This window comes from Loxodonta africana, chromosome 3, assembly GCF_030014295.1.
Source record: "Loxodonta africana isolate mLoxAfr1 chromosome 3, mLoxAfr1.hap2, whole genome shotgun sequence".
Taxonomy (NCBI): Eukaryota; Metazoa; Chordata; class Mammalia; order Proboscidea; family Elephantidae; genus Loxodonta; species Loxodonta africana.
This window is the reverse complement of record NC_087344.1, coordinates 143,333,368-143,361,269: the sequence shown is the minus strand read 5'-3', so window position 1 is coordinate 143,361,269 and position 27,902 is coordinate 143,333,368. Positions and strand designations below refer to the sequence as shown.

Here is a 27,902-nt window from a genome sequence, read left to right as displayed (position 1 = left end):
AGAACACAGGACAGAGCAATAAGATGTCAACCCGGATAGAGAAATCACAAAACAGGGAAACAGCGATGTCATTATGTAAAAGAAGACAACATTAAAACAATAAAGGAGGACTAAGAAATGTAGCTATAGATCTTTCATATGGAGAGAAAGACGAGGGGATATAAAGAAATAACAGTTAGGTTTAAACTTAGAAAAATAGGGGTAAATAATAAGTTAGCCACAAAGACTAACAATCCTACTCATCAAAATAAAATACAAGAAAAAAATAGAGACTCATTAGAAACAAAATCAACTACAAAAAATAAGAGGAACAGACAATATATAAAGATAAATTACATAGCACAAAAAATTAAGTGGGAAAAAGAAACTGTCAACAACACATAAAAAAAGACATCAAAATGACAGCACTAACCTCATACCTAGCCAAAATTATGCTGAGCGTAAATGGACTAAATGCACCAATAAAGAGACAGAGAGTGGTAGAATGGATAAAAAAAAAAACAACAAGATCTTATTATATGCTGCCTACAAAAGACATACCTTAGACTTAGAGACACAAACAAACTAAAACTCAAAGGATGGAAAAAATATATCAAGCAGTCAACAATCAAAAAAGAGCAGGAGTGGCAATATTAATTTCTGACAAAATACACATTTAAAGTTAAATCCACCACAAAGGATAAGGAAGGACACTACATAATAATTAAAGGGACAATATACCAGAAGGATATAACCATATTAAATATTTATGTACCCAAAGACAGGGCTGCAAGATACATAAAACAAACTCTAACAGCATTGAAAAGTAAGATAGACAGCTCCACAATTACAGTAGGAGATGTGAACACACCACTTTCAGTGAAGGACAGAATAACCAGAAAGCAGCTCAATAAAGACATGGAAGATCTAAATGCCACAATCAACCAACTTGACCTCACAGACATATACAGAACACTCCACCCACCAGCAGCCAAGTGTACTTTCTTTTCCAACGTACGTGGAACATTCTCTAGAATAGACCACATGTTAGGCCATAAAGCAAGCTTTAACAGAATCAAAAACACTGGAATAATTATAAAGCATCTTCTCTGACCATAAAGCCGTAAAACTAGCAGTTAATGACAGAAAAATCAGGGGAAAGAAATCAAACACATGGAAACTGAACAACACTTTGCTCAAAAATGATTGGATTATAGAACAAATTAAGGATGGAATAAAGAATTCATAGAATCCAAGGAGAGTGAAAACACTTCCTATCAGAACCTTTGGGACACAGCAAAAGCAGTGCTCAGAGGTCAATTTAATCAATAAATGCACACATACAAAAAGAAGAAAGGGCCCAAATCAAGGAATTATCCCTACGACTTGAACAAATAGAAAGAGAGAAATAAAAGAAACCATCAGGCACCACAAGAAAGAAAATAATAAAAATTAGAGAGAATTAAATGAAACAGAAAACAGAAAATAAGAGTTACCAAGACCAAAAGCTGGTTCTTTGAAAAAATTAACAAAATTGATAAACCATTGGCCAAACTGAGAAAAGAAAAACAGGAGAGGAAGTGAATACCCCAAACAACAAATGAGATGGGTGATATTACAACAGACCCAACTGAAATTAAAAGAACCATATCAGATTACTGTGAAAAATTACACTGAAAACCTAGAAAAAATGGATGATTTCCTAGAAACACACTACCTACTTAAACTAACACAAACAGAGGTAGAACAACTAAATAGACCCATAACAAAAGAGATTCAAAAGGTAATAAAAAAAACCTCCCAATAAAAAAAGCCCTGGTCCGAACGGCTTCACTGCAGGGTTCTACCAAACTTTCAGAGAAGAGTTAACACCACTACTACTAAAGGTATTTCAGAGCATAAAAAGGACGGAATACTCCCTGACTCATCCTATGAAGGCAGCATATCCCTGATACCAAAACCAGGTAAAGACACCACAAAAAAATAAAATTACAGATCTATATCCCTCATGAACTTAGATGCAAAAATCCTCAACAAAATTCTAGCCAATAGAATTCAAAAACATATCAAAAAAATAATTCACCATGACCAAGTGGGATTCATACCAGGTATGCAGGGATGGTTCAACATTAGAAAAATAATTAATGTAATCCATCATACAAATAAAACAAAAGACAAGAACCACATGATCTTATTGATTGATGCAGAAAAGGCATTTGACAAAGTTCAACAGCCATTCATGATAAAAACTCTCAGCAAAATAGGAATAGAAGGAAAGTTCCTCAACATAATAAAGGGCATTAATACAAAGCCAATAGCCAACATCATCCTAAATGGAGAGAGTCTGAAAGCATTCCCATTGAGATCGGGAACCAGACAGCATGCCCTTTATCACCAATCTTATTCAACATTGTGCTGGAGGTCCTAGCCAGAGCAATTAGGCTAGACAAAGAAATAAAGGGCATCCAGATTGGTAAGGAAGAAGTAAAAGTATCTCTATTTGCAGATGACATGATCTTATACACAGAAAACCCTAAAGAATCCTCAAGAAAACTACTGACACTAATAGAAGAGTTCAGCAGAGTATCAGGATACAAGGTAAACATACAAAAATCAGTTGGATTCCTCTATACCAACAAAAAGAACATCGAAGAGGAAATCACCAAATCAATACCATTTACAGTAGCCCCCAAGAAGATAAAATACTTAGGAATAAATCTTACCAGAGATGTAAAAGATCTATACAAAGAAAACTACAAGAAACTACTGCAAGAAACCAAAAGAGACCTACATAAGTGGAAAAACATACCTTATTCCTGGACAGGAAGACTTAACGTTGTAAAAATGTCTATTCTACCAAAAACAATCTATAGATACAATGCAATTCTGATTCAAATCCCAACGACATTTTTTAATGAGATGGAGAAAAAAATTACCAATTCCATATGGATAGGAAAGAGGCCCTGGATAAGTAAAGCATTACCGAAAAGAAGAACAAAGTGGGAGGCCTCACTCTACCTAATTTTAGAACCTATTAGACTGCCACAGTAGTCAAAACAGCCTAGTACTGGTACAACAGGTACACAGACCAATGGAACAGAATTGAGAATCCAGACATAAATCCATCCACATATGAGCAGCTGATATTTGACAAAGGCCCAAAGTCTGTAAAATGGGGAAAAGACAGTCTCTTTAACACATGGTGCTGGCATAACTGGATAACCATCTGCATAAAAATGAAACAAGACCCATATCGCACTCCATGCACAAAAACTAACTCAAAATGGATCAAAGACTAAATATAAAATCTAAAACAATAAAGACCATGGAAGAAAAAATAGGGACAACGCTAGGAACCCTAATACAGGGCATAAACAGTATACAAAACATTAAATTAGATAACTGGGAGCTCCTAAAAATCAAACACCTATGCTCATCCAAAGACTTTGCCAAAAGAGTCAAAAGATTACCTACAGACTGGGAAAAAGTTTCTAGCTATGACATTTCCGATCAGCCCCTGATCTCTAAAATCTACATGATATCTGCAAAAACTCCACAACAAAAAGACCAATAACCCAGTTAAAAAATGGGCAAAGGATATGAACAGGCACTTCACTAAAGAAGACATTCAGGTAGCTAACAGATACATGAGGAAATGCTTGGGATCATTAGCCATTAGAGAAATGCAAATCAAAACTACAATGAGATTCCATCTCACTCCAACAAGGTTGGCATTAATCCAAAAAACACAAAATAATAAATGTTGGAGAGGTTGTGGGAAGTTTGGAACACTTACACACTACTGGTGGGAATGTAAAATGGTACAACCACTTTGGAAATCGATTTGGTGCTTCCTTAAAAAGCTAGAAATAGAACTACCATACAATCCAGCAATCCCACTCCTTGGAATATATCCTACAGAAATAAGAGCCTTTACATGAATAGATAAATGCACGCCCATGTTCATTGCAGCACTGTTCACAATAGTGAAAAGTTGGAAGCAACCAAGGTGCCCATCAACGGATGAATGGATAAATAAATTATGGTATATTCACACAATGGAATACTACGCATTGATAAAGAACAGAGATGAATCCATGAAACATTTCATAACACGGAGGAATGTGAAGGCATTGTGCTGAGTGAAATTAGTCAGTTGCAAAAAGACAAATATTATATGAGACCACTATTATAAGAACTCGAGAAACAGTTTAAACAGAGAAGAAAATATTCTATGATGGGTACAAGAGTGGGGAAGGAGGGAAGGAGAGGGGTTTTCACTAAGTGTTGTTGTTAGATGCCATCAAGTTGATTCCGACTCATAGCGACCCTATGCACAACAGAACGAAACACTGCCCGGTCCTGCGCCATCCTTACAATCGTTGTTATACTTGAGCTCATTGTTGCAGCCACTGTGTCAATCCACCTCGTTGACGGTCTTCCTCTTTTCTGCTGACCCTGTACTCTGCCAAGTATGATGTCCTTCTCCAGGGACTCATCCCTCCTGACAACATGTCCAAAGTATGTAAGACCCAGTCTCTCCATCCTTGCCTCTAAGGAGCATTCTGGCCACACTTCTTCCAAGACAAATTTGTTCGTTCTTTTGGCAGTCCACGGTATATTCAGTATTCTTCACCAACACCACAATTCAAAGGTGTCAACTCTTCTTTGGTCTTCCTTATTCATTGTCCAGTTTTCATATGCATATGATGTGATTGAAAATACCATGGCTTGGGTCAGGCGCACCTTAGTCTTCAGGGTGACATCTTTGCTCTTCAACACTATGAAGAGGTTCTTTGCAGCAGATTTACCCAATGCAATGTGTCTTGTGATTTCTTGACTGCTGCTTCCATGGCTGTTGCTTGTGGATCCAAGTAAAATGAAATCCTTGACAACTTCAATCTTTACTCCGTTTATCACGATGTTGCTCATTGGTCCAGTTGTGAGGATTTTTGTTTTCTTTATGTTGAGGTGTAATCCATACTGAAGACTGTGGACTTTGATCTTCATTAGTAAGTTCTTCAAGTCCTCTTCACTTTCAGCAAGCAAGGTTGTGTCATCTGCATAATGCAGGTTGTTAATGAGTCTTCCTCCAATCCTGATGCCCCATTTTTCTTCGTATAGTCCAGCTTCTTGGATTATTTGGTCAGCACACAGATTAAATAGGTATGGTGAAAGAATACAACCCTGACACACACCTTTCCTGACTTTAAACCAATGAGTATCCCCTTGTTCTGTCCGAACAACTGTCTCTTGATCTATGTAAAGGTTCCTCATGAGCGCAATTAAGTGTTCTGGAATTCCCACTCTTCGCAGTGTTATCCATAGTTTGTTATGATCCACACAATCGAATGCCTTTGCATAGTCAATAAAACACAGGTAAACATCCTTCTGGTATTCTCTGCTTTCAGCCAGGATCCATCTGATGTCAGCAATGATATCCCTGGTTCCACGTCCTCTTCTTGAAACCGGCCTGAATTTCTGGCAGTTCCCTGTCGATATACTGCTGCAGCCGTTTTTGAATGATCCTCAGCAAAATTTTGCTTGCGCGTGGTATTAATGATATTGTTCTATAATTTCCACATTTGGTTGGATCACCTTTCTTGGGAATAGGCATAAATATGGATCTCTTCCAGTCAGTTGGCTAGGAAGCTGTCTTCCATATTTCTTGGCATAGACGAGTGAGCACCTCCAGCGCTGCATCTGTTTGTTGAAACATCTCAATTGATATTCCATCAATTCCTGGAGCCTTAGTTTTTTGCCAATGCCTTCAGAGCAGCTTGGACTTCTTCCTTCAGTACCATCGGTTCCTGATCATATGCCACCTCTTGAAATGGTTGAATATCAACTGATTCTTTTTGGTATAATGACTCTGTGTAATCCTTCCATCTTCTTTTGATGCTTCCTGCATCATTTAATATTTTCCCCATGGAATCCTTCACTACTGCAACTCGAGGCTTGAATTTTTCTTCAGTTCTTTCAGCTTGAGAAACGCCGAGCATGTTCTTCCCTTTTGGTTTTCCATCTCCAGCTCTTTGCACATGTCATTATAATACTTTACTTTGTCTTCTCGAGAGGCCCTTTGAAATCTTCTGTTCAGTTCTTTTACTTCATCAATTCTTCCTTTAGCTTTAGCTGCTCGACGCTCAAGACCAAGTTTCAGAGTCTCCTCTCCCATCCATCTTGGTCTTTTCTTTCTTCCTTCCTTCCTTCCTTCCTTCCTTCCTTCCTTCCTTCCTTCCTTCCTTCCTTCCTTCCTTCCTTCCTTCCTTCCTTCCTTCCTTCCTTCCTTCCTTCCTTCCTTCCTTCCTTCCTTCCTTCCTTCCTTCCTTCCTTTCCTGTCTTTTCAGTGACCTCTTGTTTTCTTCATGGATGATGTCCTTAATGTCATTCCACAACTCGTCTGGTCTTCGGTCACTAGTGTTTAATGGATCAAATCTATTCTTGAGATGGTCTCTAAATTCAGGTGGGATATACTAAAGGTCATATTTTGGCTCTCATGGACTTGGTCTGATTTTCTTCAGTTTCAGCTTGAACTTGCATGTGAGCAATTGATGGTCTGTTCCACAGTCAGCCGCTGGCCTTGTTCTGACTGATGATATTGAGCTTTTCCATCGTCACTTTCCACAGATGCAGTCAATTGATTTGTGTGTGTTCCATCTGGCAAGATCCATGTGTATTCAAAAAAAAATTTTTTTTTTTTTTTTTTTTTGTATATAGTTGCCTTTTATGTTGGTGAAAGAAGGTATTTGCAGTGAAGAAGTCGTTGGTCTTGCAAAATTCTATCATTCATTCTCCTGCATTATTTCTATCACCAAGGCCATATTTTCCAACTACTGGTCCTTCTTCTTTGTTTCCAACTTTTGCATTCCAATCACCAGTAATTATCAATGCATCCTGATTGCATGTTCCATCAATTTCAGACTGCAGCAGCTGATAAAAATCTCCTATTCCTTCATCTTTGGCCCTAGTGGTTGGTGCATAAATTTGAATAATAGTTGTATTAACTGGTCTTCCTTGTAGGTGTATGGATATTATCCTATCACTGACAGCGTTGTACTTCACGATAGATCTTGAAACATTCTTTTTGACGATGAATGCAACACCATTCCTCTTCGAGTTGTCATTCCCAGCATAGTAGACTATATGATTGTCCGATTCAAAATGACCAATACCAGTCCATTTCAGCTCACTAAAGCCTAGGATATCAATGTTTCTACATTCCATTTCATTTTTGACGATTTCCAATTTTCCTAGATTGATACTTCGTACATTCCAGGTTCCGATTATTGATGGATGTTTGCAGCTGTTTCTTCTCATTTTGAGTCATGCCACATCAGCAAATGAAGGTCCCGAAAGCTTTACTGCATCTACGTCATTAAGGTCGACTCTACTTTGAGGAGGCAGCTCTTCCCCAGTCATCTTTTGAGTGCCTTCCAACCTGGCTCATCTTCCAGCACTATATCAGACAATGTTCCGCTGCTATTCATAAGGTTTTCACTGGCTACTGCTTTTCAGAAATAGACTGCCGGGTCCTTCTTCCTAGCCTGTCTTAGTCTGGAAGCTCAGCTGAAACCTGTCCTCCGTGGGTGACCCTGCTGGTATCTGAATACCGGTGGCATATCTTCCAGCATCACAGCAACACACAAGCCCCCACAGTACGACAAACTGACAGACACGTGGGGGTTTCACTAATTAGACAGTAGATAAGAACCATTTTAGGTGAAGGGAAAGACAACACACAATACAGGCTAGGTCAGCACAACTGGACTAAACCAAAAGCCAAGGTGCTTCCTGAATAAACTGAAAGCTTAGACGGCCAGCATAGCAGGGATGGGGGTTTTGGGGACCATGGTTTCAGGGGACATCCAAGTCAATTGGCAGAATAAAATCTATAAAGAAAACATTCTGCATCCCACTTTGGAGAGTGGCATCTGGGGTCTTAAACACTAGCAAGCGGCCATCTAAGATGCATCAATTGGTCTCAGCCCACCTGGAGCAGAGGAGAATGAAGAACACCAAAGACACAAGGTAATTATGAGCCTGAGAGACAGAGAGGGCCATATAAATCAGAGACTACATCATCCTGAGACCAGAAGAACTAAATGATGCCCGGTTACAACAGATGAATGCCCTGACAGGGAACACAACGGAGAACCCCTGAGGAAGCAGGAGAGCAGTGGGATGCAGACCCCAAATTCTCAGAAAAAGACCAGACTTAATGGTCTGACTGAGACTAGAAGGACCCTGGAGGTCATGGTCCCCAGACCTTCTGTTACTCCAAGACAGGAACCATTCCCAAAGCCAACTCTTCAGGCAGGGATTAGACTGGACTATGGTTTGGGTTGGATGGGATAGAAAATTATATTGGTGAAGAGTGAGCTTCCTGGATCTAGTAGACACATGAGACTATGTGGGCAGCTCCTCTCTGGAGAGGAGATGAGAGGGCAGAGGGGGTCAGAAGGTGGCTGAATGGACACAAAAATAGAGAGTGGAGGGAAGGAGTGTGCTGTCTCATTGGGGGAGAGCAAATAGGAGTATATAGCAAGGTGTATATAAATTTTTGTATGAGAGACTGACCTGATTTGTAAATTTTCACTTAAAGCACAATAAAAATTTTTTTTAAATTTTGCAGACTGCGCACCCATCGCAGGACTGAAGATCCTCCCTGTACTGTTCATGAATATGTATGTCACTCCCTATATAAGGAGCAAATCTGCCTTAGTTCAGGGAGCTGGCTGCCTTAGATGGAGAGACCTGCCTGCCTCCCAATTTGCAAACTGTGAATAAACCTTTCTATTCCTCCAACCCTGTGTCTTGCTGACTCCAATTCCCTGGTCTGCTGGACAAGAACCTATTAGTTGTTGGCTTCAGTTTGTAGAAAATGACTACATAAAGTATATAACTTTCCCCGCAAAAAAACTCCACTGCCATTGAGTCCATTCCAACTCATAGCAACCCCACAGGGTTTCCAAAGCTGTAATGTTTACAGAAGTAGACTGCTACATCCTTCTCCCTCAGAGTTTCTGGTGGTTTCTAACCGCCAACCTTTCTGTTAGCAGTCAAGCACCTTAACCACTGCACTGCCAGGGCTCCTTAAAGTATATGTTTCACTATTTTACAAGTAATTAAAATGTAATTAAATCATCTTAACATGCCAATCTGAACATAATTTTCTCTTTTACTGTTTCAATGGTAGGAGAAGGGAGAAGGGAAAGATGGGTGGAGGATCAGATTCTCTTTGGATAGGTTCCCTATCCTGATTCCCCTGGGCTCCCACTGTTTGCCTTCCCCCAGCGCCCCCCGCACGTGTGATCATCTGTTTCCGCTCCTGCCCTGGGAGCCCTTGAGAGCAGCACTTGACTCATTGCTCCATTCCAGAGACTAATGCAGTGCCTGGCACACAGTATGCACTCACCAAAGGTCTGCTGAATGTTGAATGAGCCACAGGGTTGAAGAGCCCTGGGGCTGATTCACTCCATTCTCCTCCCTCACAGCTGGTCTTGGCAGAGACCTTTCTCCACCTCTCTGGAAACCTGAGCAGAGCCTGTTCTCTCTGCCCCTTTCAGCCCCCTGGTAGACCCCTCCCTCATTCCTGTCATCTTCTAAGGTCAACCCTAGAGTCTACTCTCCCCATTCCTCACACCCTACATCCAAGCTCTCATTCCTAGCAATATACATCTCTCAGCAGCTCCAAACTGCTTCCTCTGTAGCCTCTGAGCCCTATTCTACTGTGAACAACCTTTTCCCACTAGCAGCCTTTCATCAGTAGGACACTCTTTTAGTCCTCTGCAGAGGGCCCTACTGCACATGTGACCATCAACTATCCACTTATCCTTTAAAAGAAATGTTGTTGCTGTTACTGTTGTTGATTTCTGCTTGTTTCTTGTTTTCCCCCTGGAGAGCGGAGGCACGTGAGAGGGAGAACCTCCCTCCTTCTCATCACTGTTCCCGATTCCAAGTCGCTCTCTGACCCTCGTGGTGATGGACCATTTCTCTCTGCCCCATCTCCTGCCTCCATCCTGCGTAACCTCAGTGTCCATGCGGTGACTCATCTAACAGCCTGGCCTCTCATTTCCTTCTCCTCACCCTCTCCAAAAGCCTTCACTTCTGCTCTACTTCAACCCCTTGGCCACACATGGGGGCTTGTTCCCACCTAGTACTGCCTGTCTTTGAAATCCTGAGTTTGGATATTTCACTTTCTGACCATAGCTACCAATTCTTCCTTCTTGCTCATTTTCTCAGTCTCTTACTCAGGCTCATTGAACCCACTGAGACCTCACTGAACTCATTGAACCCTCCTGCCTTTCCATTTTTTCCTAGCCCATCTGTCTTTCCAGCTTCTCTTCCATCCTATGGCAGCCTGGACCTGACAACCTGTAGTCTAATCACTGTCCTCAACCTCCTTGCCTCCTTGACCTCCTTGCAAGCCCTTACCCCACATCAACCCACGCTCTACCCTCTCTGCCTCAGTGCCTGGAACACTGAATATTACTAGAAAAAAATCATACAATTGCACGTATTTATGTCATGATAAACGTATGGTCTCCAACCTCCACTGGGTCCTTAAGATTACTTACCATTACTTCTACATGCTCCTGGTTAGATGTCTCTCTCTAAGACTCTGTGAAAGCTTTTCCACACCTTTACCTGTTCTTCAATCCTCACGTCTTGCTTCCAGCACTTAACCTAGCCTCATACTTCCAAGCACATAATCTTACTTGGCGTCGTTTTTCTATTTCTGTATTTAACTGAGATGAGATCTTTCCTTCCCTCCTGCCCAACTACCTACCTTCTAAACTGACCTGAAGGAAGAGACAACCTCACCAAGGTGAATCCTCACACCGCCTCTATGTCCCATCCCTTCCTGCCTTCTCTGGTATCTTTTCCCACCAAACGCCCTAGTTGTTCCTATTTTCAGTCTTTCTGATGAGGGAGGCAAGAGGCGGATAAGTGACGGTTGAGTAAACAAGGCCCAGCTTACCTCCAATTCTCTCAGGGTGAGTCCGGAGCGTGTCCATGAATTGGGACAAGGTACGAAGCTCTGTCCAAACCTGACCAAGGTGCTGGCTCTCTGGTGCATTCATAAGGATTTCTTGAAAATCTCGATACACTCTTGCCAAACTGTAAGAAGGACAAAGCCTCATCAATAAAGAAATAGCTGTCATTTTTATAATAATAATAATACTTTGTGCTTTTTTTTTTTTTTTTTTAAAGACACCATGTGGTTGGCCTGGCTACTATATTATGTATCCTTATAGTACTTCTAAGGAAAAAGGAGAAAAAAATATTTTACTTCCTCATATATATAGGACAGCAGGAGGGGGAAAGGGAGTGATTTGTTCAGTCTTCCAGTTTTGGCAGGGCTGGGTCACCTCACAACCCACGCTCTGTGTGTCTCCTGTCCAGAGAAGGCTTAAACAGGAAGATATCAGTAGTAGACATTATTGGAGGTTCATCCCAGCCTTTGCTCTTTTCTCTGGGACCTGCCCTTTCACCCATTCATAGGGGTAGTCTCTGCCAGCTACGTGTAATCCATAACATCTCCCTACACACATACTCACACACACACGTATGCACTCACATTCATGCTCACACTCACACATATGTGCACACGCCCACACATGTGCTCACACATCAACACACCCCACATGTATGTGCACATGCACACACACACTCACACATTCATACATGTGCACACACACACACTCACACATGCTCACACCTCTGCCACAGCTGATTGGACAAGGAGAATGAAGCTGGGCAAACCAGATTTGTTCTCCTGGGAGTTTGAGTGGGACTCAGAGATGCTCTCTTTGTTTCCCAAACACAGGTGCTGTGAACTGGGTGACCTCTGCCAGTCTGGGGTGTTGAGAAGCAGGGAGACTGGTCCACAGAGGGAGGCAAGGGGGGTGGATGCTCAGAGAGAGGCAGAGGCTGGACCCTGCAGGCCCAGATGGGAGAGAGTTGAGGGCACTGCCCTTTGCAGCTCCCCAGTTCTTGTCCCTACCCCTTCTGAGGTTTGCCTTAACGCCCTTGGCTTTGTGAGAAATCACACATTTTAGTATCCAAATCATACATTTCCCTCTGAGACTTAAGCTTGTTTGAATGGGGTTCTGTGCCTTGCAAGCAAAAGAATCCTAAATAAACCAATATTTCAATCATAAGGTACGAAACATGAAACCCAGGTTTCCTGGGTCAAGCACAGGTGGAGTCTGGGGTCCCCCTTCCCCCACATTTAACCTTCCTCAACTGTATTTATAAGCAGCACTGGAGCTGCATCTAGCCCCCACTGAGCTTTCTCCGAGGTTCCCCTGATCCCACCGTGAGACCTTTTGGATCTTTCTGAATGGGTGGGTGTTTCTTTTCAGGGACTTCAAGGAGTTTCAAGTTGAAAGCATAGAATGTAGAGCTTCAAGGCTCCATCTGTGGCAATGTGAGCCCAGCTAAAATGTTACCTCCCTGACTCTTTCTCCTAAGAAGTGTTCCCTCTTCTGTGTTCCTATAATACAGAGGTCAGCAAACTCTTTGTAAAGAGCCAGATAGTAAATATTATAGGCTTGCAGGCCATGTGGTGTCTGTCACAATAACTCAGCTCTGCAATGAAAGGGCAAAGGCATCCATAGGTTGTTCCCAGTGGCCACCTCTGAGCCTTAGGTAGTGACCCACCAAAAGTTCCTTTCTTTTAGTCTAAATGCAGATTTGTCCTCGATGAATTATACCTGGAGCTCCTCCAAGGAAAAAAATTGGAGTAACCAAATATCTCAGTAATCCACCTAATCTTGTATTTATACAAGTAGGATAAAGCCCCTGCCCTAAATAAGCCCTTATTGGTGACCCTTGTGTCAGGCTTTACCAGCTGTGGCTCAAGGTCAGCAGAGCAGGTGAAGGATGGCCCTATTCATGTTCAAGGACATGTTCAAGTACATACTCAATCACCTACTCCCAACTCCTGCTCTGAAGAGAAATTTCAAAGGTGGCATTGCTTCCCGTGGGATTTGATTTGAAATTCAACTCAGGTCTGTTATCTATCTGGAGTCCACAAATCCTCTGAAATTATATGTAAATATTTAATGCATGTGGCCAATTTCTTCAGGATAGTTTCCATCCGCTTCTCTGAATGATCTTCTGCCACAAAGGTTAAGAACCACTGCTCTCAAGCCATACCCTAAGATTTCGCCACCCCAGGGAGCTGATGGCAATTACAACAAAGTGTTTGGAATTTGTTTCTTCTTTCAAGAAGAAAAGCTTCATTTTGTAAACCTGATTTCATTCACCTGGTCAACATTCCCTGATATTTTTCTTAGCCCTTAGATGTCCAAGAAGGATTTTAAAGGAAGCAGAGACCTGTCAGGATTGACCTGGGGTGAAGGGTGAGGGGAATGAATTTTTCTCACCTAGTGACCCCATCCAAGCAAATGGATGACCAGGGTGTGATGGACACATCTCAGTAGGAGGGATGCCACTAGAGTCCAGGCCACATCTTGGGGACATAAAGACCAAGAAGTTGTGTTCATGTGACCTTATTCTGAAGCTCTCCTACAAGTGCCCCCAAGAGCTAACAGGATGTTGCAGAAAGGAAACCTGCCATGCTCATAAGAGCTCAGGGGCTCAGCAGGCCACAAAAACACTCTTTCAGTGTATACACGCTTGCAGTGTGAACACAGTGTGTGAACACATGTGTTCTGGTGCATGATGGTCTCCGATCTGGTGGGAGTCTTAACACTTACATGGAGTTGTTATAGTTTGACACAATTCCAGGAGATTCTCCTGGGGTGGGGTTCTGAAAACAAGGATTGTTCACATTGCAGAAAATCCCCTGGAGCCACGGCAACATTCCTGCTGAGGGCATCGCCTTGTTGGGAAAATGGCCTTTAAGACAGGAAATGAAGACAAGAAGGAGTTAGTCATCGAAACCAAGCTGGATGCAGGCTCTAGGAGCTGGGGCCCCTACAGGAAGGAGCCTAGGCCCTTCTGGTGCTTTCCTTCATTCATAACATTTAAGAATCAGGAACATCTAGTATATTCCCTGTACTAGGTGCTGGAAACAATGTCTTTTCCCTCAAGCTCCTAGTCTAGTGGGGAGACTGGCAAATGTCCTAATGGAGGCATGGGCAGAGTAAGAGGGAAGAGTGGGAAACACATCATTCTGTGGTGGGGCACAGGGCAGCAGAATGCTATCTCAAGAAGGCTCTACAAGGTTGCTGATCCTTGAGGATGAAAGAGTTCACCAAGAGGAGAAGAGGTCTATCTATTCCTTCAACGACTATGTACTGAACCCCTATCCGCAAACATGTAAGAGAGTTATAGGTTATGAGCTCCTTGTGGGTGAGGAAAAGAAGCAAAATTTGATGGAAAGGAAGCTGATTCAGAACTTGGGCCTTGAAAGTGATGAACAAGAGGGTAAGGAGCAAGGAAAGGGAAGTGAGCTGCTTGGCATAGCCCCTGAGATCTCCACATTCAGCTGCCTGGAGGGAGAAGATGTTGTCCTGGCCAGAAACCAGATCAAGGCTTTCCCAGAGGGTTATAACATAAAGAGTTACATACAAGGTTCACTCCAAGTCATAGAACATCTCTGATGTCCAAGAGATAATGTTTAATTAAGTGTGATTGTATAGCATCCCTTCTCCCCTTTTTTTCTCTGTTATTGTTATCAGGCACCTTCAAGTCAGTTCTGACTCACAGGGATCCTATGTGCAACAATTAAACACTGCCCAGTCCTGGGACATTCTTAAAACTGTTCCTATGTTTGAGCTCATTGTTGCAGCCACTGTGTCAACCCATCTCATTGAGCGTCTTCCTCTTTTTAACTGACCCTTGACTTTGCTAAGCATGATGCCCTTCTCCATGGACTGATCCCTCTTAATAACATGTACGAAGTAGGTGAGATGAAGTCTCGCCATCCTGGCTTCTAAGGAGCATTCTGGCTGTACTTCTTCCAAAACAGATTTGTTCGTTCTTTTGGCAGCCCATGGTATATTCAATATTGTTTGCCGACACCATAATTTAAAGGCATCAATTCTTCTTTGGTCTTCCTTATTCATTGTCCAGCTTTTGCATGCATATGAGGTGATTGAAAATACCATGGCTTAGGTCAGGATCACCTTAGCCTCAAAGTGACATTTTTGCTTTTTAACATTTTAAAGAGGTCTTTTGCAGCAGATTTCCTCAGTGCAATATGTTGTTTGATTTCTTGACTGCTGCTTCCATGAGCATTGATTGTGGATCCAAGAAAAATGAAATCCTTGAAAACTTCAATGTTTTCTCCATTTAACATGTTGCTTATTGGTCCAGTTTTGAGGATTTTTGTTTTCTTTATGTTGAGGTATAATCCATACTGAAGGCTGTGGTCTTTGATCTTCATCAGTAAGTACTTGAAGTCCTCTTCACTTTTAGCAAGGCTGTGTCATCTGCATATCACAGGTTGTTAAGGAGCGTTCTTCTTCATAGAGTCCAGCTTCTCGGAATAGTTGCTCAGCATACAGATTGAATAAGTATGGTGAAAGCACTCAACCCTGATGCCCACCTTTTTTTATTTTAAACCACGCGGTATCCCCTCATTCTGTTCAAATGACTGCCTCTTGGTCTGTGTACAGTTTCTGCATGAGCACAATTAAGTATTCTGGAATTCCCATTCTTCTCAATGTTATCCATAATTTGTTATGATCCACACAGTCCAATGCCTTTGCATAGTCAATAAAACACACATCAGCATCTTTCTGGTATTCTCTGCTTTCAGACAAGATCCACCTGACATCAGCAATGACATCCCTCATTCCACATCCTCTTCTGAATCCGCCTTGAATTTCTGGTAATTCCCTGTCAACGTACTGCTGCAATCGCTTTTGAATTATCTTCAGATGATTTTACTTGAGTGTAATATTAATGATACTGTTCGATAATTTTCAACTTTCTTTGGAATGAACACGAATATGGATCTCTTCCTATTGGTTGGCAAATTTCTTGGCATAGATGAGTGACCACTTCCAGCATTGCATCCGTTTATTGAAACATTTCAACTGGTATTCTGTCAATTCCTGAGACCCTGTGTTTTGTCAGTGCCTTCAGTGCATCTTTACTTCTTTCTTCAGTACCGTTGGTTCCTGATTATATGCTGCTTCCGGAAATGGGTGGTTGTCAACAAATTCTTTTTGGTACAATGACTGTGTATTCCTTCCATCTGCTTTTAATGCTTCCTGTGTTGTTCAATATTTTGCCTGTAGAATCCTTTAATATTGCAACTCGAGGGGTGATTTTTTTCTTCCGTTCTTTCAGCTTGAGAAACGCTGAGCGTGTTCTCCCCTTTTGGTTTTCTAGCTCCAGTCTTTGCACATTTCATTATGATACTTCACTTTGTCTTCTCCTGCTGCCTTTTGAAACCTTTTATTCAACACTTTTACTTCATCATTTCTTCCTTTTGCTTTAGCTACTCTACATTCAAAAGCAATTTTCAGAGTCTCTTCTGATATTCACTTTTTTTCTTTATCTTTTCTTTTTATTGACCGTTTGCTTTCTTCATGTATGATGTCATCCCACAACTCCTCTGGGTGGTCCTTAGTGTTCAGTGCATCAAGTCTATTCCTGAGATGTTCTCTAAATTCAGTTGGGACATACTCTAGGTTGAACTTTGACTCTCGTGGACTTGTTTTAATTTTCTTCAGGTTCAACTTAAATTTGCATAGGAGCAATTAGTGGTCTGTTTGGCAGTCAGTCCCTGGCATTGTTCTGACTGATTATGTTGAGCTTCTCCATTGTTTCTTTCCAGAGATGTAGTTGATTTGATTCTTTCCGTCTGGCTAGGTTCACGTGTATAGTTGCCATTTATGTTGTTGAAAAAAGGTATTTCCAATGAATAGGTCGCTGCTCTTGCAAAATTTTATCATGCTATCTCTAGTGTCATTTCTATCACCAAGGCCATATTTTCCAACTATTGATGATTCGTTTCTAACTTTTGCATTCCAATCACCAGTAATTATCAATGCATCTTGACTGCATGTTTGATCAATTTCAGACTGCAGAAGTTGGTAAAAATCATCAAATTCTTCATCTTTGGCATTAGTGATTGGTGCATAATTTGAATATTTGTATTAACTGGTCTTCTTTGTATGCGTGTGGTTATTATCCTATAACTGACACCATTGTACTTCAGGATAGATCTTGAAACGTACTTTTTGACAATGAATGCAATGCCATTCCTTTTCAATTTGTTATTCCCAGCATAGTAGAGCATATGATTATTCAATTCAAAATGGCCAATTCCAGTCCATTTCAGCTCACTAATGCCTAGGATACTGATCTTTTTGTGTTTCATTTCATTTTTGACGACTCCCAATTTTCCTAGATTCATACTTCCTACATTCCAGGTTCCAATTATTAATGGATGTTTGCAGCTGTTTCTTCTTATTTTGAGTCATGCCACATCAGCAAATGAAGGTCTCAAAAGCTTTACTCCATCCATGTCGTTAAGGTCGATTCTGCTTTGAGGAGGCAGCTCTTTCCCAGTTGTAGCGGTTAAGAGCTTGGCTACTAATGAAGACGTCACCAGTTCCAATCCACCAGCTGCTCCTTGGAAGACCCTGTGAAGCAGTTCTACTCTGTCTTATAGGGTGACTGGGAGTCAGAATTGTCTCTATGGCAACAGTTTTGGGTTTGGTTTTCCAGCACGAGGGGCTTCTCTTCTAGCACTATATCAGACAGTGTTCTGCTGCTATTCATAAGGTTTTAACTGGCCAATTTTTTCAGAAGTAGATTGCCAGGTCCTTCTTCCTAGTCTGCCTTAGTCTGGAAGCTCTGCAGAAACCTGTCCACCATGGGAGACCCTGCTGGTACTTGAAATACTGGTGGCATAGCTTCCAGCATCACGGCAACATGCAAGCTACCGCAGTGCGAGACACAGACTGATGGTTGCTGCCTTTTTTCCCTAGCACCATGTATTTGGTCTCCAAAATATTTTAGATACCTTATTTATAACGTGATCTCTTTGAAACTAGTAAGAGTTTTTGTTTTGTTTTGTTTTAGGTGCTGTCTAGCCAATTTTCAGCTCATAGCAACCCCACCGTGACAGAGTAGAACTGCCCCATAGTGTTTTTGAGGCTGTGATATTTACAGGAGAAGATCACCAAGTCTTTCTCCCATGAAGTACCTGGGTGGGTTCGAACTGCCAACCTTTCAGTTAGCTTAACCATTGCACCACCAGGGCTCCTTGAATTCAGGTACAGAAAAAAATAAAAAAACAAAAAGCGATTTCACAATCCTTCAGTAACCACACATAAGAGTTTGCACAGACCGCACAGGATTAAAATATTAGATGTAGTATAACATTGATAAATCTCTGTTTTATGCACAGTAGACATGAAATGATGATAAGCAGATCAGAGCCTGGCTCCCCGCAACTCTCAAGACCTTCCAAAACTAAAGAATGAGTGTCTCCTTGGTACTTGCCAAGGGTACCCCCATAATGCTTACATTCGTGTTGGCTGTAGAGCGGGTTGGCATTCCTTAACCAGATCAAGACCAGAAATAAAGATAAAGGCCACAAAAGTTCCACAATAAAGCGAATCTGGAAAAACAAACAAAAAGAGATAAAGACCAGGGATGCTAAGAGATTACAGGAAGCAACCAGCACAGACACAATTCATCTATGCAGTAGGACTATGTTGTGGCATATTTACTTAAAGAACTTCCTTCTTTTATCCCTCCTCCCCCACTACTTCTATCCTGAAATATTAGACTAACCAGACTTTGTGTCCGTCTGGGTTCTACTCCAGAGACCTGGTGGTTCAGGTCAGCAGTTCGAATCCACCAGTTGTTCCTTGGAAACCCAATTGGGGCAATTCTACCCTGTCCTATGGGTAGCTATGAGTTGGAATCTACTTAATAGTGATGGGTTTGGGTTCTACTCTGCATTTATTTTAGCACGGGATTTTGGTAAAGGATCATCAAGACCATCTACTTCAATGCTTTTCAGACATTACTGTGTACATGCTTCACCTGGGTACCTTGTCAAAATGCAGATTCTGATTCTGTAAGGCCCCACCCGATTTTGCATTTCTAACAAACTCCCAGGTAAAAAACCGCGGCTGTCAAGTCAATTCCAACTCATAGTGACCCCATAGGACAGAGTAGAACTGCCCCATAGAGTTTCCAAGGAGCGCCCGGTGAATTCGAACTGCCAACCTTCTGGTTAGTAGCCGTAGCACTTAACCACTATGCCACCAAGGCTTCTGGGCTCATGCTACTGTTAGCAAAGGTTGGAACTTCTCATTCTGCTGGTAAGGAAACAGAGGCCCCGAGAGGGCAAGTGACCTGTGCAGTGCCACATCAGCCGAGACAGCATCAGGCCCGAATAGAAGCCACCTGTCTCCAGAACTGGTATTCCTTCTAGCCTGCCTGGTCCACAGTAGACCTTCCAGACTGGTCAATGAATGAATTAATGAATGAACAAATGAATGGATGGACAATCAATGACTCTTTGAATACTGTGAGCCATAGCAAGTCAACTGAAATCTGGGTTACCAACATTTTTTCCTTTAACAATTTCTCATGGCTTAAAGAACAAAGCAGGGTGTATTGCCAGGGGTTTTTCCAACACTGAAAGAGACTGCTGATATCAACATATAGTTGAAAATTGGTATTTAAATTAGGTTCAATTTAGAGTTTAGGAACTCTTGATTCCACAGGAAGAAGAACCAGTTGGTTGTTGTAGGCACACTTTCTGGTATTAGACACTACGGTGCGGGATTGGAGGGGTGGGGTTATGGGGCAAGTATAGGAGGCAAGATGGGCTATGAGTTGGAAAATGTAATACTTCTTCTCCCGAGCCCCCACTCCAGATACTTTAGGAAGGAAACTCATAATGCCTACAGGAGAACTTAAGCAGCTAGATAGGAATAGAAATCTGAGTATTTATAGATCAGCTAGGGACTATTTGCCTGATCTTTAACCCTTCCTCGTTTCTTACAGAGAAATGTACATCAAGCTCTTAGCAAAATGGTGGACACTATAGCAGGTACTTCATAAGTATTCCTTTCCAGCTAGTAAGGACAAACTATGTTCTTAAAAAAAAAAAAAAACGGTCTGCTGACAACTGAATCGTTATTACAAACAGAAAATAAACTGGTGGGGGAATAGGATAATACATTGAAGAAAAAGCAAAAAAAACGGTAGGGGGAGGTGGTAATTATGTAGCAGTAACGTTTTACAAGGAGTCCCAGGGTGGCGCTAATGGTTAAGAGCTCGACTACTAGCCAAAATGGTGGTGGTTTGAACGGACCCAGAGGTGCCTCGGAAGACTGGCCTGAATCTGGTCACAGCCTTGAAAACCCTGTGGAGCAGTTCTACTCTGGACACAGGGGGTCACCATGGGCCAGAATCAACTCAACAAACTGACAAACTTTTTACAAAATGTTGTACTCAAAATATGTCTAGGGAGATGTATTAGAGGAAACACATGAATATGAAAAGAAAAAATAGCAGATTTTTGTCATCAGCCTCATTTTTCAGGTCTCCCCCTACACATTCTCCCACAAGATGGCAAAACATCAGTAGTGGGCAATTTCCCCCAGTGTTAACAGGACTGACCCCAGACATACTTGGTAGCCGTTGGAATGTTGGCAGTTACTCCTAGGATATGCAAATCAAGGGGGGAGGGGCTGGCCCTCTTCCCCTGTGAACCCCGTCTCAAGGTTAACACCATGCCTCAGGGAGGTCATTCCTTTTCCCTAGGCCATGGTGGCAGCTATTCCCATAGCAGCCTGCACTCCCTGTCTTATCACTTGTCTAACTTCAGGGTGCTCCTCCTTCACGTAAGTGCACCCCTCGCTGAGCAGGGACCATGTCTGTCCTAGTCACTACTGTAAGTCCAGCACCCAGCTATGACAGCCTGGCTCATAATAAGTGTTCAATAAATACTCGTGGAATGAGTGAGCCTTTGTCAAAACAGGTCTGGGAGTCTCCTCCCAGACAGATGGGGGAGCCACTAAGGCTCAGGGTGCCAACTGTCCTCCGATTTAACAAACTGCACCCCCAGGGGCACGCACACTGACTTCACTCCTTCCATTCCAGATCCACCAGCCTGTGGATAAAGTGGAGGAGCAAGTTCAACAAGATAGCCATGTGAGTGAATAGGCACAAGTGATGAAACAGGAAATGAGACAACTTGTCCAGATCCTACATGTCTGACTTCTCTTTAAGACAGTTGCTTGCAAGGTTGGCATTCTAACAAGTTAAATCATCTGCCTTCCATGTAGCAATGTCTATCTGGGAGCAGTCTGGTATGTTAGACACTGAAGCTGATTTGGGAGTGGAAAGATCTGGATTAAAAACCACTTTCGGGCTTGCTTAACCTCTGAGTCCCAGTTTCCTCATCTGTGGAATGGGGCTGCTATTTTGTCCCACAGTACAGACTGAGGGTTAAGAGTATTTTTCTCTGGAGCCAAGTGACTTGGGTTCCCATCTAGCTCTGCACTCTATTAGCTATATGGCTTTGGGTAATTTGCTCAATCTTTCCATGGCCTCAGGTTCTCATCTGTAAAATTGGGGTGATACCAGGACCTATTTCCCAGGATAATCAAGAGGTTGAAATGAGCTCACCAAGTAAAATACTTAGAGCAGCTTCTGGCACAAAGTAACACTCAATAAATATAAGCCATTTATTATTGCCTCACAGGGTTGTTACAAGGTCACGGTAACACTGTGGGTGACCACGTTTTGTAAATCAAGGAGATAAAATTAAACCTATCTACAGCCTTTTAGGCCTGCCCTCTACTTGTATTCATGTTTTCCCCCTTTCTGGATTCAGGGTTGCTCAGTTGCCAATTTGGAAATGTGGGGCTTCCTGAGAAATTAACTACACTCTGTCCCCTTCTTTATATGCGAAGTGGGGCCTGGACCACTGGGCCATAAGAGAGATCAGCCAGCCTTGCCTACCTGTCCCATGGACGAAATTCCCAGACCCAAGCTAGTACATGTCATCCATCTTTGAAATGCTAGTCACACACTCTCATCCATTCACCCACCCGTCTGTCCATCCATCTGTCCATACATCCATTCATCCATCTATGAAGTGTCTACTGTATGCAAGGCATTGTGGTTTTAAAGTCCTCCCTATCAACAGGAGGCAGGCTCAGAGCTGTCCTCTCTCCCTTTGTTCTTTGCCTGGCCCTGGGACTAGTACAGGTGTTTCTCTTCACCCACCGTATCTCTGAATTAGAGCTGCCCCTCAAATTATCACCTTTGTCAGCCTAGGTCAGCAGTTCTCAGGTGGCTGCTTGCTGGAAGCCTCCAGGGAGCCCATGCTCAATTATATCAGAATCCCTGGGCGTGGCACAGCAGTATTTTTTTTTTTTTTTGAACACTTCTCAGGTAATTTGGATATGAAGCCCAGGCTGAGAACCACTGGCCTAAGTAAACTTTGGAAAACATGTGTTGTGAGGTTGATATTATTGTTCTCACTCGGTGAGTGAGCATTTGTTTTGGAGGGGCTGCATATCACACTTCACTCCCCACACAAAGACCACAGGCAACTCTTTCCCAGCCCAGGGGTCCTCATGACAACCTCCTCTCCCTCCCCTAGAATCATGTTCAGCACCCCCACCCCACAGTGGCATCCTCGTTCTTGATGCTCAGCTGTGCACAGGCGTACCCTAGGGAGAAATTCCACAGCGTAATTAAAAGCATGTTTTCTGAGCGGCTCTGGCTCCCCCCGCCCCTTCCCTTTAAACATGTCTGTAACTTTAATTAAGCCCAGCCGAGGCTCAGAAGGGGCCAGTGGAAATTTTTTTCCAAACTGGTATTTCCTTGTTCTCTCTCTTTTTCGCTTCCCCTCCCCCCCTTTACCACTCAGTCTGCATGGGGGAGGAAGGGTTGCAGGGCAGGGCAAAGTCAGTGCCTGTTGTTTTAAAACCTGACCAGTTAGATTTTCTTCCTCCCACTCTGTTTTCAATTTAAAAGTGGGAGGGGGAGGGGTAGTCAAGGCTTGAAATGAGCAAATGATTCTCTCTTCCGCACTAGGAACCCAGACAGCATTCTTAGTCTGGGAGAATAGAACCCAGAACCTATTTCCCCAGCCTCGCCCACTCACTGTCTTCTCATCCTGTCTAATTCTGTCACATTGGGCCTGGGACTAAAGGCCACGGCTCTGCCAGGTACCCGAGTGTTGGGTTGAGGAAATGATGAGCCCCCTACTCTCGTGAGTCCTCAAGCCTCCCCACATACCCTGCCCAGAAACAGAAGCTGAGATCAGGGGTTGATGCCAAGGGTCCCTGGATTGTGAGCTCTCAGGGACAACACACTCCTAATGCTCTTGGTAAACCCTCCTGACACAGCACCTGACCAATAGCAAATACGGATGAATGTGTACTCAAAGGAAACCCTGGTGGTATAGTGGTTAAGGGCTACGGCTGCTAACCAAAAGGTCAGCAGTTCAAATCCACTAGGCATTCCTCGGAAACCCTATGGGGCAGTTCTATCCTGTCCTATAGGACGATGAGTCAGAGTCAACTCGACAACAACAGGTTTGGTTTGTGTGTGTGTCTGTATGTGTGTGTGTACTCAAAGGAGCCCTGGTAGTGCAATGATTAAGTGCTCAGTTGCTGATGAAAAGGTCAGCAGTTTGAACCCATAAGCCACTCCATGGGAGAAAGATATGGCAGTCTGCTTCCGTAAAGATTAACCTTTTGCTTTCGAGTCGATTCCAACTCATATAGGACAGAGTGGAACTGTCCACCAGGGCACCTCCATAAAGATTACAGCCTGGGAAACCCTATGGGGTACTTCTACCCTGTCGTACAGGGTTGATATGAGTCAGAATTGCCTGAAAGGCAACGAGTTTGCGTTATTTTATGTGTGGGTACTTGCTGCTTACACTGGAGAAGGCTGTCATTAGGAATGCATGTTCTAGGGATGATGTCCTTAGGAAGTCCTCTCTCTCCCTCTCCAATCCCGGTTTCTCTTCTGACCTCCCACAGCTCATCCCAGCCCCTGCTTCCCTCTACTCCACTGTCGCACACATTATTCTGCTCAGTAATTGTACACGGCCTCGCTCAGGAGCGCAGGGGCTGCGTCTTACTCACCTTGGCGGACAGCCACCCTACAGCCCAGTTTGCCAGGACCAATACTGGTTTCCATTTATTGTCCCAGGGCAAAAATTAATTCGTTGTTGTTGTTAGCTACCACAATTATTAATAGTGCTCCCTTTTCATTTCAAAACTGCCCTAGTCTGGATGGGGTAAATTATGTGCTCACTGTATCTTTGTAGTCTCCATGACCAGCCTAACAGATAGGGCTTAAGACATGGAGGCAGCATGGTATAAGGACCCTGTCTGCTTGCCCAGGACTCGGATGGCTTTGCTTTGAATCCCAGGTCCAACCTCGTCAGTCACTAACCCTTCTCTTATCTTCAACTACCCCGTCTGTACCTGAGGGAATAACGGTGTCTCTCTAATGAAACTGTTGGAACTGATGTGAGGGTTAAATGAGAAAATACACTTAATACACTGCCAGGCACTTCGCGATACTTGATAAATGTCAACACATGACAGAAGAAGAAAGAACAGAGGCAAGAGAAGCAGAGATCTGAAGATTTTCATCTTATGCCCTTAGAAGTTGGGAGAGAAGGAGAAGGGACATTTGGTGTCTGCTTTTATTCTTGCTCCAAAAAAAAAAAAATTTTTTTTTTTTTTTTTTTTTATTCTTGCTCCATTCAAGATAGTAAATACCTGAGACCAGGGAAGTTTGAAAAATCAAAACTCTAGAAGATGAAATATGGACTGGGTGATTTTGACTTTTCTTTGAGTCACTATAGAGGTAGAAGTTTCTGGAAGAACCAGAAGCAGCATACACAAGGAGCCCCAGACCCCTCACAGAGCTGCTGGGGGCAGTAGGGGCTGCCTCCATCTTACCCAGACATCCTGGAAATTCCCAGAATGTGGTAGCAGTGTGGAAGCTGTCTGGAGGCACACAGACAGAGAGATTAATTTCCGGGCATTGGGAATGGCATCAAATGAATGTAAAATACCCTGGGGCGGAGGTTCTCAGTCTAAAAGGCCCCATTTCATTGCAGAGGGGTCACAATGTGCTCCCCCAAGCCTCCAAGCCTCTTTTCACAACATGGACAACAGGGCAAGTGTGGCGAGGACAGAGACTCTGAATGGGGGACACCTACCAATGGCAGGGAAAGGAAGTCGAATCAAACCTTGTCTTTGAAAACAGGGGTTTTCTCTAGACCAGCAACATGCTTATAACAGAACAGAGTCGTTTTGGGCCAGTAGCTACAGTCCCCAGGTAGGTGTTTTGAGGGCCATGAAGAGCACATTGAGAGAAAAATGAACTGAGAATATTAATTTCTTATGGGAAAGAGAGAGAAAGCAATCGCATACTGGATTTTTCTTGGCATTTCGTAGACGGTAAGCATCATGGCAGTGGGGACTGATGGTTTTACCACTGTATGCTCAGCACCTGGCACAGTGCCTGGCGATTAATAAGTATCTGGTGACTGAAGAAATGAATGAACAACTTCAATAATGAGCCTTGTTTAAAATATTGTCATTTTAGAAGGGAAGCTCCAAGAAAAAAAAAGGGGGCTCGAGTCTCTGATTACTGTTAGCACTTGGCAACAAATACCTTGAAAGCTGGTTTGAAAATCACACCAGCTTTGACAAAGGAAAGCAGCCTGAGGACAATGGTGTTTCTCACAGACAAGCGGGCTTTCACCTAGATTCCCCCTTCTGGCCTCCCTATGCCCTCTCCAAGCCACACACTGTGGAAAGAACCATCCGTGTGTATGGTTGGATCGTGTCCCTTGATACTTCCTTTTTGTGCCCATTATTAAGCTATTGTCTCTCAGCTCCAAACCTCGCAGTCAGTCCATGGCCCCTTCTTTGAGCTCAGAGACTCCAGCACCAGCCTCATAGAGCTTTTTCCTTAGAGGTCCGAGATTCAGCTCCAAGCCTTGCTAAGTGCAGCCCAGGCCCTTGCTTGCTTGTTCAACCACCGGTTTACCAGTTGCCGTCTAGTCGATTTCGCCTCATAGTGACCCTATGTGTATCAGAGTAGACCTGTGCTCCATAGGGTATTCAATGGCTGATTTTTTGGAAGCATATCACCAAGCCTTTGTCCTGAGGTTCCTCTGGGTGGACTTGAACTTCCAACCTTCCATTTAGCAGCCAAGCACATTTAACCCTTTGCACCACCAGGGACTCCATGCTCATTGAAAGGCCTCAGTAAATGTCCGTGATGGTTGATGATGGATTGCCTCTCAATGAATCTAAGATGTCATCTATTGTCAGATGCACTGTTATTTTCTTCACCACAAAGAAAAAAATGTGCCTAGTTAAACTGTGACTCAATTGTGAGGTGCACCCTAATTTCAGAGATGTTAAAATGTGAAAAAGAGTGTGGAACATAGACTCTGTTGGTATCACTGAGCTGGGAAGCTCTTCAGAGACATTGCTGTTTTCCTTTGAGCCTCTTCTCCAGGGCTTAGGGTACTTCCCACTACACAGCATGGACGCTCAAGGGTGCAGTAAATTGGATTGGCAGAGGAATGATACAGGCAGTGGTATGGATTGAATTGTGTCCCCCCAAAATATGTATTGGAATACTAATCCCTATACCTGTGGATAAGGAGCGCTGGTGGCAGAATGGTTAAATACTCAGCTGCTAACCGAAAAGCCAGCAGTTCAAACCCACCAGTAGCTCCACAGGAGAAAAGACCTGGTGATCTGCTTCCGTCAAGATTACAGCCTAGGAAACTCTATGGGGCAGTTCTACTCTGACTTATAGGGCACTGTTGGCTGGAATCAACTCACAGCACACAACATGCCTGTGAATAAAATTCCATTTGGGAAGAGAGTTTCTTCCTTGTTATGTTAATGAAGCCGTATCAGTGTAGGGTATATCTTAAATCAATCACATTTGAGATAGGAAAGAGCAGATTATGCACAGAAGCAAGCAAGCAGAGACAGGGAAGATACATACCACATGAAGACCACCAAGGAACTGAGGAACGGAAGCTGAAAAGACAAAAGGACCTTCCCCCAGAGCCAACAGAGAGAGAGAGCCTTCTCCTAGAACCAGTGCCCTGGATTCAGACTTTCTAGCCTCCTAAACTGTGAGAAAATACATTTCAGTTCATGACACCCACCCGCATGTGGTATTGTGCCAGTCAAATCCACTGCTCTCTTAAGCATCCGTGCTGTGCCACTAAGACCTGAAGAAGAAACTCAAAGGAAAACAAGAATGACCTTGAAGAGCTTTCCAGCTCAATGACACCATGTTTCATTGATTCTACAGTGCACATTTTAACATCTCTGAAATTGGGACACATCTCAGATTACTAAGACAGGCAGACAATGGGTCACTCAGGGTAGGCGAAAGAAGATTATAATGTGGACACGCAGGACCATGGGTGGACAGTGTTCATCTCAGGACAGAAAGGCATGGCCGCCTGTGACGAGCACTTGTCAAGAGGCTCAGGGAACCACAGCCAGACAGCTAAAGGCTACTTCAGTCCTAAATGTAAACAAGCCCACTGGCTCCTCCCCTCCACCCACCCACCACTTCTCTTTCAGACTACAGGGCAGTAAAAAAGACCCAGAAATAGCAAATGTGTGCTTGTTACCTTTTGCCTTTTCCGCAGGGTCCAGTTCTTCCAGAGCAGAAGCTGTATCTGTCTGGTGAAGCCCATGCTGGCCACTACGTGAAGACCAGGAGGTCACTCCAGAGCCGTTGTCCGTGGCTGAGGCTCAGGGACAGCAATGGACATAAATGCCACCCAGGGCACCTCCAGCCCAGGCTGCTGAGTCCTTCTGTTGGTGATTAAAGGCCACTTTCCCCCTTCAAAGCATAATCCTTTTTAATTACACATAAGCTCTTGAGTCGGAATCGACTCGACGGCAGCGGGTTTTGGTTTTGGAAGCTCTTCG

The 27,902-nt window shown here is 43.2% G+C and overlaps 1 protein-coding gene across 1 annotated transcript in view; it reads right to left on the bottom strand.

Annotated features, from left to right (window-relative positions):
- Window positions 1-27,664, bottom strand: part of ABCA4 (ATP binding cassette subfamily A member 4) — a 172,791-nt gene extending 145,127 nt beyond the window's left edge. Inside the window, exons 1-4 of the mRNA XM_064279964.1 lie at window positions 27,599-27,664; window positions 18,445-18,538; window positions 13,710-13,851; window positions 10,964-11,103 (exon numbers count right to left, since the gene is read on the bottom strand). Of these exons, the coding sequence (XP_064136034.1) occupies window positions 10,964-11,103; window positions 13,710-13,851; window positions 18,445-18,538; window positions 27,599-27,664 (442 nt within the window). The remainder of the gene's footprint in view (window positions 1-10,963; window positions 11,104-13,709; window positions 13,852-18,444; window positions 18,539-27,598) is intronic.
- Between the last annotated feature and the right edge of the window lie 238 nt (window positions 27,665-27,902).